At 43.5% G+C, this 16,211-nt stretch overlaps 2 protein-coding genes across 3 annotated transcripts in view; one reads left to right on the plus strand and one right to left on the minus strand.

Moving 5' to 3' along the window:
- Positions 1-3,053: 3,053 nt before the first annotated feature.
- On the plus strand, positions 3,054-11,256 carry PSMC1 (proteasome 26S subunit, ATPase 1). The gene is made up of 10 exons (XM_057413419.1): positions 3,054-3,203; positions 4,035-4,131; positions 4,547-4,671; positions 5,180-5,365; positions 5,550-5,678; positions 6,599-6,695; positions 6,881-7,070; positions 8,390-8,541; positions 10,005-10,159; positions 10,933-11,256. The coding sequence occupies exons 3-10, from the start codon at positions 4,612-4,614 to the stop codon at positions 11,065-11,067; spliced, it is 1,104 nt and encodes a 367-aa protein (XP_057269402.1). The 5' UTR covers positions 3,054-3,203; positions 4,035-4,131; positions 4,547-4,611; the 3' UTR covers positions 11,068-11,256.
- A 3,350-nt stretch (positions 11,257-14,606) lies between these two features.
- The window catches only part of NRDE2 (NRDE-2, necessary for RNA interference, domain containing), a 28,296-nt gene continuing 26,691 nt past the window's right edge, over positions 14,607-16,211 (minus strand). For both annotated transcript variants that reach the window (XM_057413406.1, XM_057413405.1), the window contains exons 13-14: positions 15,789-15,860; positions 14,607-14,849 (exon numbers count right to left, since the gene is read on the minus strand). In XM_057413406.1, coding sequence (XP_057269389.1) covers positions 14,724-14,849; positions 15,789-15,860 — 198 coding nt within the window. In that variant the 3' untranslated portion in view covers positions 14,607-14,723. The remainder of the gene's footprint in view (positions 14,850-15,788; positions 15,861-16,211) is intronic.

Below are 16,211 nucleotides of genomic sequence, written 5' to 3' on the forward strand. Positions count from 1 at the left end.
GCAGCACAGCCTTCTGGCATGTCAGCCACTCCTCCCAGCTTAGTGTCATCAGCAAACTTGCTGACAGTACACTCAATTCCCTCATCTAAATCATGGATGAATATATTAAATAATACTGGTCCCAGTAGTGACCCTTGAGGCACTCCACTAGTTACAGGCCTCCAACTAGACTCAGCCCCATAGACTACAACTCTCTGGCTTCTCTCCTTCAGCCAGTTCACAGTCCACCTCACTACCTGATCATCCAGACAATACTTGGACATGAATTCTAGAGAAAGTGTGAAAGAAAAAACATAAAAGCAAAAGCAAGACATCCTCCACGTCCTACAGACTGCTCTAAAGTGAAGGCTCATGAATGCTCCTGATCATTACACTGAAAACAGTGACAGATGTGAATATAATCTGTGGTCCTGGTTCACAGTTTGAAAGCAGAGTAGAAGTATTTTTTAGACTACACCCTCATCTTTGTTATAAGTCTTCTGCTGCTAGTGATGCAGAAGAAGAAGACCCTGTCTTTCCACACTGACTCCCCACATAACCCCACACTATCTTGCTGCAGTTTTCAGCCCAAAAAAAGAGAAAGTACCCAAAGATCCCCCAAGTTCATTAGCTGACCACCAGTGCTCCTGCAGAGGAGGCAGGCACTGGTGTTCTGTGGCAGGCAGAAACACAGCCACTGCTGTGGGTCCCACACAACAGGGCCTCTGCTGCAGGGACACAGGGTGAAACAGGCTGGATGCAAAGCAGATGTTTGATTCTGGACTGAGCACATGCTTGTGTTTAGTCTGTGCTCTGCCTTTGGGAGTGCCCAAGGCAGACACCAAAAGTCTGCACTGTGTTTCTGCAGGAATATTACAGATTGGTGGAGCTCACTGTAGGTACAAGTGTAATGTTTATCTGGAGAGAGGGATTTCCTTAAAACTACCAGTATTCTTACAGTGCTAGCCATAAAAAAAGCAATTCTCACACACTAAAAATTATGTTTTCATATTGACTGGCCAATGCAAGAGCCAGAAGGAAGCATCAGGTCTAGGAAAAAAGCCTGTAACCTTAAATACAGGTCTTCCTCCTCTGCTTCTCCACAGCAGTAATAAATCCTAACAGAAAGGTCAGTGTCCCTTCTTTCTTGGCAGTTAAAACTCATGAAGTGTAGATGTTAATCCCTGGACATACAAACCTCCCTCGCTCTCTTTGATTTGTATTTCCATTCTTTCATTACTGAGAAGCTTTTCTGGTTACTACCCCTGCAAATAACCTAAAAACAAGGTTGTATGCTTCCATTTGTTTTGGAAACACAGATGGGGAAATATTACAGGAAAACAAACTTTTGGAAGAGCTACTGGCATTTTGTACACAAATGAATGCCTGTTTATATTGCTGGAACAGCCAAAACACATGGCAGCTCGTTCTACAGGTGGAGACCAACCAGCACCAGCAGCACTCTGAAAACATCTGCTGCAATGAACTCAGCATAGCAGTCCAGACGCGGTCTCTGGAGAAGATCACTGTGGTAAAACACTGGCTCTGGGTTTGCTCTTTTCTGTACTTCAGGCTACCCACCTGGGCTCTAAAGCTGCAGTCCTCTACAGGGCCACACGTTAAAAGCAGAGCTTGCAGCAGGTAAAAGGCTAAGCTGTGACTGCGTAAAGAGCCTCCCATGACACACGGCAGGAGCAGGGACCTCCCAAAGCCGCCGTACAAACCAGGCAAAGGCTTCAAGTGTCTCAACGTTTTCACTCGTGGCACAACACAGCCAGAGAGCGTTGGTCTTGCCAGGAAGAGCCATCTCTCGGTGGTTAAGTAGTAGTGCTTAAGGGAGGTAACCCAAACTACCAGGGTGAAGGCATACTTTGCCGGCGTACTGAGAGGTTTTAAGCATCATTTTCATAGATGTTAACATTGCCGCAGCTTGTTATTATGAGCTTCAGTGTGTATCATGAAGCTCATAATGAACTGCGCTGTAAGAACACCTGTGAAATACCTCATACGGAAGGAACTCTGCTTTTGTGTAGGTCTATCAGACTGTTTGAAACATCTCCTACTTAACCATGGTGAAAAGTGCTGGTAACCTGACGCTGTATTCAAAAGCTACCGCGACTTTTCTCATAGCTGAAATGTGACCACGCGGTGCCTGCCGACGGGACAGAAACCACCACTTCCCCAACAGACGTCTCGCTGCACTCAGGAGGACCGATTCAGAGGCGGTGTGACCAGCCCGCAGGCCGCAGTCACCCCAACGCGGGCGGCCTTCCCCGGCAGCCCAGGAGCCGCGCACCCGTACGCAGCGGAACGGTGACCTTCGGCCGCTCCGCACCAACCGCGGCACCGAGCGCCCCCTACTGACCGCAGCCTCAGGGCCCCGTGCCGTTCAGGTCACGTGACCTCGCCCAGATGGCGGGCGTCCCTCGCCGGCAGCTGCTGGTGCCGCACTTCCGGTGCGGTACTTTAGTTCCTTTGCGGCGGCTGGGCAGGATGGTGAGGCAGCGGTGTGGTGCTCGGGGCTGGCCGGGAGCGCGGCCGTGTGGAGCAGGAGCAGGAGTTGGGCTGGCGGTGCCTGAGCGGGGGGGCAGGCCTCCTCAGGCATCGCCCCGCCATTGCTCGGGGGTTTTGCGGAGTCAGCGCCGGGCCCGTAGGCCGCTCCGGCGGCAGCGGCCTGGGGAGCGCGACCGGCTGCCCTGAGGTCGAGCAGGGCTGTGAGCCGGGCGGGTGCTGTGGGAGGCTCGCCTCACTGCTCTGATAGGAAAGTGGGTTTGTAGCGGTGGGTCTGCAGCGTCCCGACAGCAGGGCCGTCGATCACGCCGCGGGGCCGGCCTTCTGCTAGAGGTGCAGCGGGGCTGGCCGGCTCTGCTCGCGGGAGATGTTGGGAGCTCTGTGGTACGTGGTGCTTCATGTTGCTAGTGAATTTACACTGGCAAGGAATGAGCTAAACCCACGATGCACTACGACAGTGCAGACAACACTGAACATGGCCTTCCTGTCTCATAAGTCCACGCTTCTCGTTATTTATTTTTGGCAATAAATTGAAATATATTGGTGATATGTCTGAATAAGAGGAATCTAATGATGTCATTTCTTTACATGGACCTGCCCATGGGTTTCACAATTCACAGTAGTGTGATAATGTTGTCTGTTGTTTTGGTTTTTCGTAGGGTCAAAGTCAGAGTGGTGGACACGGTCCTGGTGGGGGTAAGAAGGATGACAAGGTAACTAAAACCACAACAAAGGCTTTTACTTGTGGGATGAACTAAGTATGGCTTTACTACTGAGAGTGGCTGCAATAGGCTTTATTTTACAACCTACAACTGTTTTTTGGTTTTGTACTCAGAACCGCACAAAATTCTGCTCTTGCTGGCTTTGATGAAATGCCTTCTCTTTTACGGGTGCACAATGGAGAGAACAGGTTGCTGTTAAAAAATAGAAAAAGAGCGTAACTGTAAAGGAAAAGTGAAGTTATTTGACACTAGTAGTATATTTGTTAAACTATAAATCTGTGAGGGTTAGGAAAGATGACTTGCCTTCAAGCTGTCAAGTCAGTAGTTTTGGTTTGAAAATGACATCATACCTTCATCTGCATAAGGTCTGTACTTGGTGTTGTGGACCATTAGAGATCTTTCCAGTTTTGTTTGGAGATGGAAATACAATGCACATGAGAAGCTATGTCTGAGCTGACTGATTGAATGTGCTTTACCTGTGGATTAAACTGCAGCAGAAACGTTCAGATTCAGCATTTGCTTCATCCTTTAGCTTTAGTTGTGATTTCCTTCAGGCCTTGCCTTCTGTGTGCTGTATTCACTGAAAATTGGCAGAAATTTAAATTTTTTACTAAATGTCAAATAAGCAGGAGAAGACGTTTTTGAACTTTGCTAAAGAATAAGAATATTTCTTTTGGGCTTCTTGTGTATCATAAAGGAGACAGTTTTGTTATGTATCCGTTCACTTGAGCTGAGCACTCTCATTCTATGCACCTAACGTCTGTATTTTTCATTGTTAATAACCCAAATTATTTTTTCATGAATTTTATTTTTATGAATAAGGACAAGAAGAAGAAATATGAACCTCCAGTTCCAACCAGAGTGGGGAAAAAGAAGAAGAAAACAAAGGGACCAGATGCTGCCAGCAAACTCCCCCTGGGTAAGTGTCCTGCCAGCCCCAGCAGTGCTGTGGACAGTGGCCTTTGAGAGGTACAGAGCTGCCCTTTTCCCTTGAGCTGGCTGGGTGTTGTGTACAAATGGTGCAACAGAAGGGCAAATGTTAATCTTATTTTGTTCTTTTACATTAGTTAGAAGTAAATTATTGTTATGCAAGATGTAGCCCAAGAATTCATGAGTGAGACAGAAATTGAAATGAGGAGAAATGCAGGGGAAACATTATCTTTAAAGGTGTTTTTTTTTTATGTAGGATTACAGTGAGACTAGTAAAATAGTGGCTGCTGCTCACAAAGAAGTTACTGGTAAAAAATAAAGCAGAGTTTCTGGGAATGAATTAGTGAATAATTGGTAATATGTCAAACTTGATCTAAAATATTGTGATTTCACTTGAACTGCAGTGACTCCTCACACACAGTGCAGACTCAAATTGTTGAAATTGGAGAGAATTAAAGATTACCTCTTAATGGAGGAAGAATTTATCAGAAATCAAGAACAGATGAAACCTTTGGAAGAAAAACAAGAGGTGAGGCTTGGGTTAACTGTTACGTCTAATATTACAGTAAGTGCTCCAATGTGAAATACAAGCAGTGGGAATAAAGTGCCATGAATATGCAAGTCAGTACAAACATACTGTATTTGTTACAGTTATTTGTTAAATCTCAATTACTGTCCAAAAACCAGAAGACTTTTTTTCTAGTGGTGTAATGGCTTTAGTCCAAGTATTGGTTACTACAGATGAGGCCATGGTGGTTTTTAGCTTGTTAGTGTTCTGTCCAATTGCAGCTCCCAGGTGGCCATCAGCAGAGACAGAAAGAATATTCTAGCTGTGCACATCCATATAGTAGTGTTTTTAGAATAGGATGAAAACAGTAGTGGATTTCATTACTGGCCTCTGCTATTACACCTTCTAGTGCAGACGATCAACCACAGGAAAAAACGGTTCTGTTCAGTGTGAACTGTTGAGCCAGTGTTATACAGGAATGTTTTTGACTGTGTTCTTGAGTTGTTTCTTGGGCTCTTCATGGCAACAGGAAGAAAGATCAAAAGTGGATGATCTGAGAGGAACACCGATGTCCGTGGGTACCTTGGAGGAGATCATTGATGACAACCATGCTATCGTGTCCACATCAGTAGGGTCAGAACACTACGTCAGTATTCTGTCTTTTGTGGACAAGGATCTGCTGGAGCCAGGCTGCTCTGTCTTGCTAAACCATAAGGTGAGCTGGTTTTATAAAAGGAAACACAAGTTCTTGTGCAGTTTTTAACTGGCCCTTTTTTCTGAGAATCACAGGAGAGCTGATGCTGTTTATTTCATGCATCTAAGTAGATGGGCATTGGGATTAGGCTTGAGCCTGTATTAACAGCACTTGCTTGATTTGACAACTCTTATGCTTGAATTAGGTTCATGCTGTGATTGGAGTCCTGATGGATGACACAGACCCTTTAGTTACTGTGATGAAAGTGGAGAAGGCTCCTCAAGAAACATATGCTGACATTGGTGGCCTTGACAACCAGATTCAAGAAATCAAGGTACTTGGTTTTACTGATTTGCACTATTCAGGAAGCTACTGATGGAGCTGCTGTGCTGGGGGCTTGTGTCACCACAGGCAACTGCTGCTCACACAGCGTTCTGAATCTTGCTCTAGAGCTTTTCTTCATTTGGTTTTGCTAGGAAGGCTCATAGGCCTAAATCTCTAAGGTGGGAGCGTACCCATCCACAACAGTACATACAGAAACCTTTCATTGGGGAATCTGTAGAGCCCTGAGCTCGTAAGATCTCTGCAATAACTTTTGCAAATCTATTGTTTTGCAGCATACAAAGTTACTGATTGTTGCATGTTGACAGTTCAGAAGTGCAGAGGTGGTTTTGAGTGTGTGGTGCCATGCAGTCTGAGGATTTAGTGGGTAGGGGCTTGGGGCTTGTTTTGTGTTTGCATTTGTTTGTTGGGGGGGGGGGGGGGGGGGGTTGTGTTAAGTTGGGTTTTGGGGTTGTTTGTTTTTTTTCTTGGGGGGGGGGGGGGGGGGTGTGTTTCCCCTACCAGCAGATCTCTGTCTGATCCCTCGTAAAACTCAACCCTTTTGCTTTGATTTACATGTTTTCAAAATCACTGATGAGATCTGCAGTGTCTGATAACTCATGGTGAAAAACATCTTTTCATAAGGAGCCTTCCATGAGCGTTTGGGAGTCAAGGACTCCAGGGCTCTAGATTCAGTGTTGGAGGAGGGGGAACACTCACTGCTTCTCTTCCCCATGTTAGGTGGGAACAATAGGAAGACTGTTCAGATAGAGTAGTTGTCTGCCTTAGAACTGAGGCAGTAGAGAGACAGGCTTTTCAAGGTCTGTCTTGAAATCAGTTAAGTTCTTTTTGCCTTCATTACTTCTATTAATGCTGTTGAGACCCCCAAGGAACTGTGCAGAGCATTCACTCACTGTTTTTCTTGTGCTGCAGGAGTCTGTGGAGCTTCCTCTCACGCACCCTGAATACTATGAGGAGATGGGTATAAAGCCACCTAAGGGAGTCATTCTGTATGGCCCACCTGGCACAGGTATCTTTTTACAGTATAGTAACAGCTCTGCTGTGCTAACACAAGTGAAATAAATATACTTGGTTAGTACTAAAGCAATGCCAAGTCTGTCACAGATTTCGTGTGACTGTTTTGTTAAAGCACCTCCCTTCGCCCCTCCCCCCCCCCAAGACTAACTGCAGTATTTTTTTCCCATCCAAACCTAGGTAAAACTTTACTAGCCAAAGCAGTGGCCAACCAGACTTCAGCAACCTTCCTGCGAGTGGTTGGTTCAGAACTTATACAGAAATACTTGGGTGATGGTCCGAAGCTCGTGCGCGAGCTGTTCCGTGTGGCTGAAGAACATGCCCCGTCCATTGTCTTCATTGATGAAATTGATGCCATTGGCACAAAGAGGTACAGTATTCCAGCTCTGGCTTCACGCACAAGTGTTACCAGGGACAGTAAACGGTTTACTAGAAACATTTCTTTTGCAACCATACTGGTAACTCTGCTACCATCTCATAATACTCTTTTTGATGTAAGCATTTTTAACAAGTGAGACTTCAAATAACTTCTCCAAAACTAAAATACATCACAACCCTTTCATTTTGAATAGGTATGACCAGAAACTTAGCCCATGTTCTCTAGCTACCTGTTAGCATCTCTATGACACAGTATCTTAGGCAGAAGGAGACCCTGTGTACAAGTTCGTAGGGCATCCCCTAAGGGCAAATCCAAATCCAGTTATCAGCTTCACTGGTTCAACTGTAAAGCAACATCCTTCATGCAGAGTGTATCCATTTCTCATTTGCATTGCAGATAGGTGGCTAAATACTTACATTCTTAAAGTATTACATATTAAGCTACAGAGTGTGATACCATGGAGAAGCATTGCTTGTGCCACACTATCGTTCAGCCTGTATCTGAGTAGTATTACTTTGAAAATTTCATAGGTTGCATGGAACTGTCCAATACAAGTAGTCTTTAAAGTAGTCAGATGTTTTTAAATAAGTAAACATGTGCTCATACATACTGCTAAACAGCTACTATCCTGAAGCTCCAGCCTAAGGCAGCTTCTGCTCCATGTAGCATGTAGAAAGGATTGGACTGATGGTGAAGTGCATAACACATGCAATTATTCATAACCTTTACGTTGCTTTGCACAGTTGCTGAATATGGCTGCGCTGGTTTGGGTGCAGATTGTCTAGTCTGGTACTAGCAAAACGAAATAGCTGAGCTACAAAGTGGAGAGCTGTGGCCACTGGTACCTGTGCTTCAGGAAGATCGGGGTTAAACCAGGATCCACACTAGCAGGGCTGAAGGGTGCTCAGTCACAACTGTGTATGTAAGGAAAAACTCTGAAATGGAAAAAGGTGTGACAAGGTGTTTTTTCTATGAAGTGGATGCATGTGCTTTAAATAATGAGGGGTTTTCCTTTATATGTTAATTTTGTTTGGAAAAATTACAAGATTTCCTTTGCAGGATTGCTATTACTTTCCCCAGCTACAAGAATAGTTCAGTATGTCTTTGTACCTTGATGTTACAGTATGATTCTGAAAAGATGCTTTTTAATTTCTATGGTTTAACATTAAATTAAATGATAATCTATTATGGGTGTTAAAAACCCCCAACAAAGCACCACACACTGTTACACTGGTGTGCTTGTAGCAGTTTTGTGAAATATGTTCTTAAGTTTGCCGAGTGGTTTTTTTTTTGACTCTGTTCTCTTATAGATATGATTCAAATTCGGGTGGTGAGAGAGAGATCCAGCGTACAATGCTGGAGCTGCTGAACCAGCTGGATGGGTTTGACTCTCGGGGGGATGTTAAAGTTATCATGGCTACAAACAGAATAGAAACACTGGACCCAGCTTTAATTAGGCCAGGTAAGAGACTTCCTGCTGTGGGAAGTCATTGTTGGGGCAAGTGTGGTGCAACAGCAGCATTTCATCCCTGCCTTCAGCAGCTGGGGGAGGTGGGGCAGCACCACTCATGCCTCACAGGTCAGAACTTGGTCCAGGATTTTGACACCAGGAAGCCAGTCTGCTTCTCTACTGACTGGGACTGCTGCTGTCATTCAGGGGACAAGTAATGCCTTATTTTGGCACATGTATTACATGTTGAGCCAAGAGCTTGAAGAGGCACAAGGAGTATTTATAAATAGCCACTAAAAATGTACAGGAATGTAACACATCTGGGGTCTGTTCGATTGGATGGTAGAAAGCAACACAAGAGATAAAAGGAATAAGCTAAGCCTCCCCTTGGGGTCCTCAAGTAAAATCCACAGTATTGAAGAGATTGTGAAGATTCTCCTAAAGTAATAGAGGTAAGATAGAAAGAAAAGGTAATTTAAGCTGAAATTGGCAAAAATTGCTCTGAGCACTCACTGGACTGCAGGGTTTATACAAACCTCCACAGTGTGGAGGTGCTGAGGTGTGTTTGTGGTTTTTAAAAGAAGTCTGGTTCTGTCACCACACTCCTCCAAATCACAGCCAGGAGAGCCCAGAGGAGATACTGTTACATCAGTATTGAAAGACAAGCTGAGATGATCTAAAACTTGTTGGAAGGAAGCATCCTACACCTGTCAGCTATTTACATTACAACCATCCTGTGAGCAATCGGGGCATGTCTAGCAACTGACAGAGCTGCTGTTGTGTAAGATCTTCTGGGGTATTGTAAGTGGTGCCATCAACCCCTTAGAGAAGATGCTGTAAAACTGAAGAAAAGCAGGAATGACCCAGAGATGGAAAATGTCTTTAAAAAGATTGCTCATTAAACTGGAACAATGGGTACCAGAACATCCAAAGCCCCTGCTGACACACAGGAAACATCTGGCAGGGGCTCACAGCACAACTCTTCAGGCAAAACCTGCTGCCATCAGTTGAGGGTTTGGGTTTTTTTCTTTGGTTTTTTTTTTTGGTTTTAGGATGTTGGTTACACAGGGAGAGGAAGCTGCCATGGTGGTTTGTGTATGTGAATGTGGCAGAAATACAAATTTGAGAGCTAAGTGTCATCTCGGAGTAGAATGAAATTGATTACAAAACTCTTTTAAGTATTTGATTAATCCTTATACTATGGTGCTTTGGGGGGGGGAGGCTCATGTTTCCCAGGTGAGGAGTCTGTTACTTACTTGCAGTGACACAGGCTTTTCCAGCAGTGTGGCATCTGTCAGCTTCTATGGCTTCCTTTCATGACCAGTGGTCTGATCTTGCTTTCTGCACCAAGATGTGATTGATAGATTGTGACGGGAAAGAACAGTTGCTGTCAGCCTCACCTTGAGATGTTCTTCTTATGCTCTTCCCAGTGGCTGTGTGCAAAAACCCTAAGCCTGAGCTTTCCTTTTGCACAGGACGTATCGACAGGAAAATAGAGTTCCCCCTACCTGATGAGAAGACCAAGAAACGAATCTTTCAGATTCACACAAGCAGGATGACATTGGCAGATGATGTGACTCTGGATGAGCTGATTATGGCAAAAGACGATCTCAGTGGCGCAGATATTAAGGTCAGTATACATGACCATTGTTTATACTTCAAAACACAAAAATTGGACCTCATTTTTACTGCATTCAAAACCTAACAGTTGAAATTGTTCTCTAATGACCTGTGGCTCCATCGCTGGGGGACAGTTGGCTGGCTTTAAAATACCTTTTATGAGTGCCATGCACTTGGCTTTACACAGGGGGAATTTATCAAACCTGTAATGATGTAGCTTCTGTTGAGAATAGCGCGTATCTGTTACCTGTTAAAAGTGGAAATTAGAAGGGGAATGTGGAATCTTGCACAAAGATGCAAGATTTTTAGTTATTACTTAAAATTGCTTCTTATCCTATGCATCTTATGGATTCAGTTGCAAGCAGCTAAAAATGCAGCTGTAGCTTAAGCAGGTTCAGATGTGTAAGCAGTCTGCTTTTCTGAAGTAGCTGGGGCCCTTACCAGAGGTACTACATATGACATTACTCTCAGCTCAGTGCAGAAGCGTAATACAGTCCACATTACCCAAGCTGGAGGTGCATGTCCTCACAAGAGGAAAGTAGAGTGGTTATGAAAGTGCTTTTCTGTTACAGCAGCATTACTCTTGCCTGCAGGAGGATGGCTTTATCCAGTGTTCTGTGTGCTTCAGTGCTCCTGAACAGTATCATACATCAGAATGCAAGTTTTGTTAATGCTCTTCCCTTCTGCTGGAGTCACTCAGAGCAGCGTGGAGGTGCTGCTGCCCTCAGGTGGGGCTTGAAGGGGCTGTGCAGAAAGGTGACTTACTCTTGCTCTCTGTTGCAGGCCATTTGTACAGAAGCTGGACTGATGGCTCTGAGGGAACGGCGAATGAAAGTAACAAATGAAGACTTCAAGAAGTCTAAAGAGAATGTTCTCTATAAGAAGCAGGAGGGAACCCCCGAGGGACTGTATCTTTAAGTCACCTGCCTCTTTGGGGCCTCCCAGGAACTCTTTCTGCGTTAATGACAGTTGATATCTATGATGTAAAACCAGTCTGGCTGATTGTCATTCTTGAAGAGGTTAATTGCTGCTGGGGGTTTTCAGTCAGTGTAACACTTTGCTACCAGAGCAGTCCAACTCAAATAAATGTTTTATTGGGAAACAAAGGCCTGCTCTTTACAGGGCACCGGCTGTTGCTTTTGTAAGACTTACTTGAAGTGCTCATGTCATACAAGTGCTTGCCTTGGTGCTCCACACCACACGGTACAGGCAGGAGCCCCACCTCTCAGTCACTGTGAGGCACCAGTCTTTTGCAAGTGCTAATTGCTGCCGCTGTTCAAGTTTTAATTACCATTCTGTATCTCTTCTTAGGGGCCAAGGAACTAGGCCTACAGTCCCTTCTCTGTCCTATGTCATATACATATAAATTAATGAAAAACATTCAAATATGCTTTAAAAAGACCAGCTTTTTTTACCACTTGTGCTTACAAGAAAGTAAAGTGGGCACTTATTTGTATTCTTAAAGATCTAAACACTTTTGGGTAAGGCAGTATTACAGAGTTGATACATTTGTTTTTCCCAACAGGATTACCGTTACAAGCATGCTTTCTTCACTGAGTTAGATGTCTCCAATAGAAACCAAGACGGTAGGAGGTTCTACAGCCTAGTGCTGTCCACAGCAAGATGTAGGTACTACTAAGGCCAAGGTGCTCTGCAGGGAGAAGTTCAAAAGTCACATACATGGTGTTCTGCAGCATAACCTTAAAATGAATTCTGGCCCTCTGAACAAACTCATGGCTGCAGCTCCGTCCCCGTAGGAGCTGGATTTCTATTTTGCTAGGTGGTGGCAATGCACGTACTGCTTATAAAGTACTTTGTGTAATGCACTTTTGTTAAGTTCCAAGTAATTAATTTCCAGCTGTTGACTCTTAAGGTTTATGTAAAGTCCCATACACAGAAGACAGCCAACCAGTGTGCACTCTTTGTTCTGGAAACTTTCTGTGGAACAAATGCTGGCCAGTAAGACATCAGGAGTTGCACACACATCAATCCTTTTGGTAACTGCCAGTGCTACAGCAACAATGGCAGCGCCAAGGCCAAGAGATTTTGGGTTTCATGTAAAAATTATGTGGTTCGTTGTTAAAAACGAACCCTACAGATGAATGGAGTCTTGAATCCGGATGACAGGAACCCTGAAATAGAGTTGGTTTTCAGCTGGAGATGCACAGAAAAACAACAAGCAGAGTTTTATTACCCATTCTTACAAACCTTAGGAGATTTGTCTCCTTGGAAAGGTCAAAGCCAGCCATGTTTTAGCACTTTCTAATCATGGCTGTTGATCTCATCATCGCTGGAGGGGCTGGAGAGCTCAGATGTGTGGCAAGCAAGGCTTTTTATTTGGGACATGGCTGGTAATGCTGGCTGGAAGCAACAACTACAAAGCAGTTGGTTCAACTGAAGGAGCTGCAATGTATTAAGCTAAACCAAGAACTGGGTCCTGGTATGCTGTCTGCCACACCAGTAACAGAATTTAACTTCTGCCATTTTCTCCAGCATTTTTGAACTTGAGTCACAAAGATCAAGACAAAGGTAATAAAGATCAGGAGCGAGTGAACAGTGAACTCACTTATTCCCATAAGGGCACAAAAAAGCCACTGGAGTTTCAATTACAAGGCAAGACTGGCTCCAGGAAGGGAGCAGCCTCCAAGCACCCCAAGAGAAGGGGCAGCACCAGTGCTGCACAGTCTGAAGCTGTGCAAAAAGAAGGGCTGAGGAGGGGATGTACAGAAAAGTGTCTGAAACCAGAGTCATTCCTGCCTCCGTTACTGCAATTTCCACAGTGCAGTTGGGCTGTGCAGTGCTAGATGACCTCACCTGTCCCCCTAAAGGTTGGACCAGATGATCTTCCAAGGTCTCTTGCAATCTGAGCTGCTCTGATTCCATGCCTTTGAAGAGAAACACAAGCAGGAGCACAACTGAGCTTCCCCCATCTCTGTGTCCCTTTACAGGAAATGGCATTCCACTTTGATGGGAGAGAAAACCACACACAATTTGTGATGTTCAGTGCACAGAGTGACTCCCACCTCCAGTTCAGGGGCTCTCAAATTCCTGAAAGAAGCACAGATTTTAAAAATACGTAGTTTTTTTTTTTTTTTACACAGCCTAATCAGTTACTTCTGTAGCAAAACCAGCATCACTTGCAGCCACAGCAGTGTTACATGGCTCTCAGGAAGTGCTGTAATGCCATTTAGAATTGCACATCTTGCCTGTAATGTTTAAAATCATTTTAGAAATTAAATAAATGAAGTGCAGCCTCAACTAAGATGTACTATATCTTATATTGTGGTGCTACAGGGAAACCTGACCCACAGGTTGGTGTGGCTTTGTCAAGCCACAGTTTTCCATGTAGTCAAATTTCACCAGCTGGATGATCCTAATGGCCTTAGTGCTGTTAGCGACAGATTTCCCCTGAAAAGCCTCTGAAACACTTCTGGCTATTCAGTGGCTGCAGGTGCCCTCTTTTCAGATGAGATCCAGTTTCTGAGTATTTGGGTCTCAAGAGCATGGATGTTAAACAGCCTGGTACATTATTTCAGCACAGTCAGTCTTACAAAACAAATCTGTAAGTATCACAGTTTAACCATATCTTTAAATTTACTATATTTCATATTACTTCTCTAGGAGCTTGCCTCAAGACTCTTGGAATAGAAACTATTAATTTAATATTCATGTTTTGACTGCTTTGCCACCTTTGTTGAGGATTAAATACAGACTAGACGTCTACTTCCCTTATGATGATTGCCTGTATTTAGGTCAAAAGCGAGTAATTAGTTACAAAAACTTGTTTAAAAGTGAGCTGCTTAGAGATGCATTATGGATACAATTTCAGTTTTAATACAATCACAGTTTATTAAATTAAGAAATAAAAATAATTCAAGTTCCTTTTGATTTTTCAACTAGGTATATTTTTCATAAATATTCATATTAAAAGGGTCATCTGTCAAAACATACGAGCCCAAACTAGGTGCCTGCTCAAGCAGAGATTCAGCCTGTACTAACAGTTTATATACAGATAAAATGGCTGTTTGACTAGTTATGTATACACGCACACGCATACCAAGCTGAACAAAACTACTGAAGCCTGCCAACTGGAGGACAGTGAAGCATCTATTTGGCAGATGTTTATTTCCTGCGCTGCTCACCAAACCATAGTTGGCATGTACTGACTCTGTTGAACTCTAGGGAATGTAATTTCAAACAACAGAATAAGAAGTGTGGGCAACATTCAGCAGGAGGCTATTTATATGAGGGTATCCTTCTGTAGGAGCCAGCAATACTTCAGAGAAATGGATATATTTTTGTGGGCAAAATGCAGTATTTGACTCCAGAGTACTTGCAGCTAACAGAACTCCATTTGCTTGGCAATGTATATCAAAGCTTAAAAAAAAATACAGAGAAAACCAACCAAAAAAATCCCCAGAAAAATCTTAAGAAAAAACAACAAAAAACAACAACAACAAAAAAAAAAACATAGAATCCAGTCCCAACAGAGTTCCTGTTTGGAAAGAGATAGGTCCAACTGTTCATTTTGGAACTAGCTTTTGTACTTTCCCTGCTCATCTCCAGTCCTTTTTTTAAACCTCTAATAGCAGATCCAGCTCTTCCATAGGCAGCCGCACTCTCAGTTCTTTTTCAGTCATTAGGTCAAGTGTCTCCTGCAGGTCATCAGGGAAGTACTCCACTGCATCCATATAGAGCACCTAGAAAGACAATGAGAACATTTTCTATGCCATCTTTCTATCACAGTAAGAAACATAGTATATAGAAGCATAGCAATACACAAACAACTCCATAGAAACAATGTCAGAAATCTCATATCTCAAGCTCAAAGGGAGCCATAAGGATCCACGCTCCTTGCAGGACTACCTAACATGAAGCCATATGACTTAAGAACATCATCCAGATGCTCCTTGAATTCTGACAGGCTCGGTGCCATGACCATCTCTCTGGGAAGCTGTTCCAGTGATCGACTACCTTCTCAGTGAGAACCTTTCCCTAATTCCCTATCTAAACTTCCCCTGTCACAGCTTCATGCCATTTCCTCATGTCTTATCACTGGTCACCAGAGAGAGATTGGCATCACCCCGTCTGCTGCATATGCTACTTTAAAATAACACAAACAGAATTACTACATCTGCAGTGACACCAATGTCTAATCAAGTCTTTTCCAAGTTTTACTAAATAATTTCACTCCAAAAGATACAACGTAGGTCAAGAGGCGCTGGAGCATTTACAGCACACACAGATATTACTGAGGAGCTGCATGTGCTCCTGAATAGTTTCTGATACTAACCTCTAGATTCAAGTTTATTTGCCTATATATTTGTTACTACTATGCTCACAATGTAACAGCGTCTGAAAGACATGATCACTTCATCCAGAGGGGAATTATCTCCCTGCCTCATGCAATACAACACCCTTCTGTTCTGAAATGCAAACAGCACTGACCACTGTTTCCATTTTGGATGAGTCTCTTCTTTGCAGAAAATCTTACAGTACCTCTGCAGAAACCTCTCCTTTTATTTGAACGTAACTCATTACAACAACTACTGGTGTCTTTTCTTCCTTTTTTTTTTTTTTTCAAATACAGAACTTCAAAAATTAAAGTATGATGCCAGGTTTATATTTTTTGTGCTTACCTTTGCCCAAGGACAGTTTTGAAGGGCTTTATAAAATAATCCTTTACTCTCTTCTTTTTTTCCTACTGAAACCTGTGTGAGAAAAGAAAAAAAGATGTTCATGTTTCAATGCAGTAATAGCTAGAATAATGAAACAATTATCTCTGAGACAAAGAAACTACTGCTGGAAAGCTCAGCGTTCTGCAGAGGAATCCTTATCACTATATATTGTGGTTGTTATGCAACTTGACAGGTTACACTCGTGATACTGCTTACACTCTCCAAAGTCATCGAAGAGATGATTTTAAGGAGTTGCAGGGCTTTACTTGTACGACAAGTAACACAACAAGGATAAGCAGAAAGAGCCTCTGCCAAGTATTTCAGTTAAAGTCAGTACCTTTGCCTATTATTTGACAACAATACTGCAGGAGTGCAAATCATTTA

The sequence above is a fragment of the Pezoporus wallicus genome, unplaced genomic scaffold (assembly GCF_028554395.1).
Source record: "Pezoporus wallicus isolate ANWC-B61680 ecotype Strahan unplaced genomic scaffold, APGP_CSIRO_Pwel_v1 contig_3017, whole genome shotgun sequence".
NCBI lineage: Eukaryota > Metazoa > Chordata > Aves > Psittaciformes > Psittacidae > Pezoporus > Pezoporus wallicus.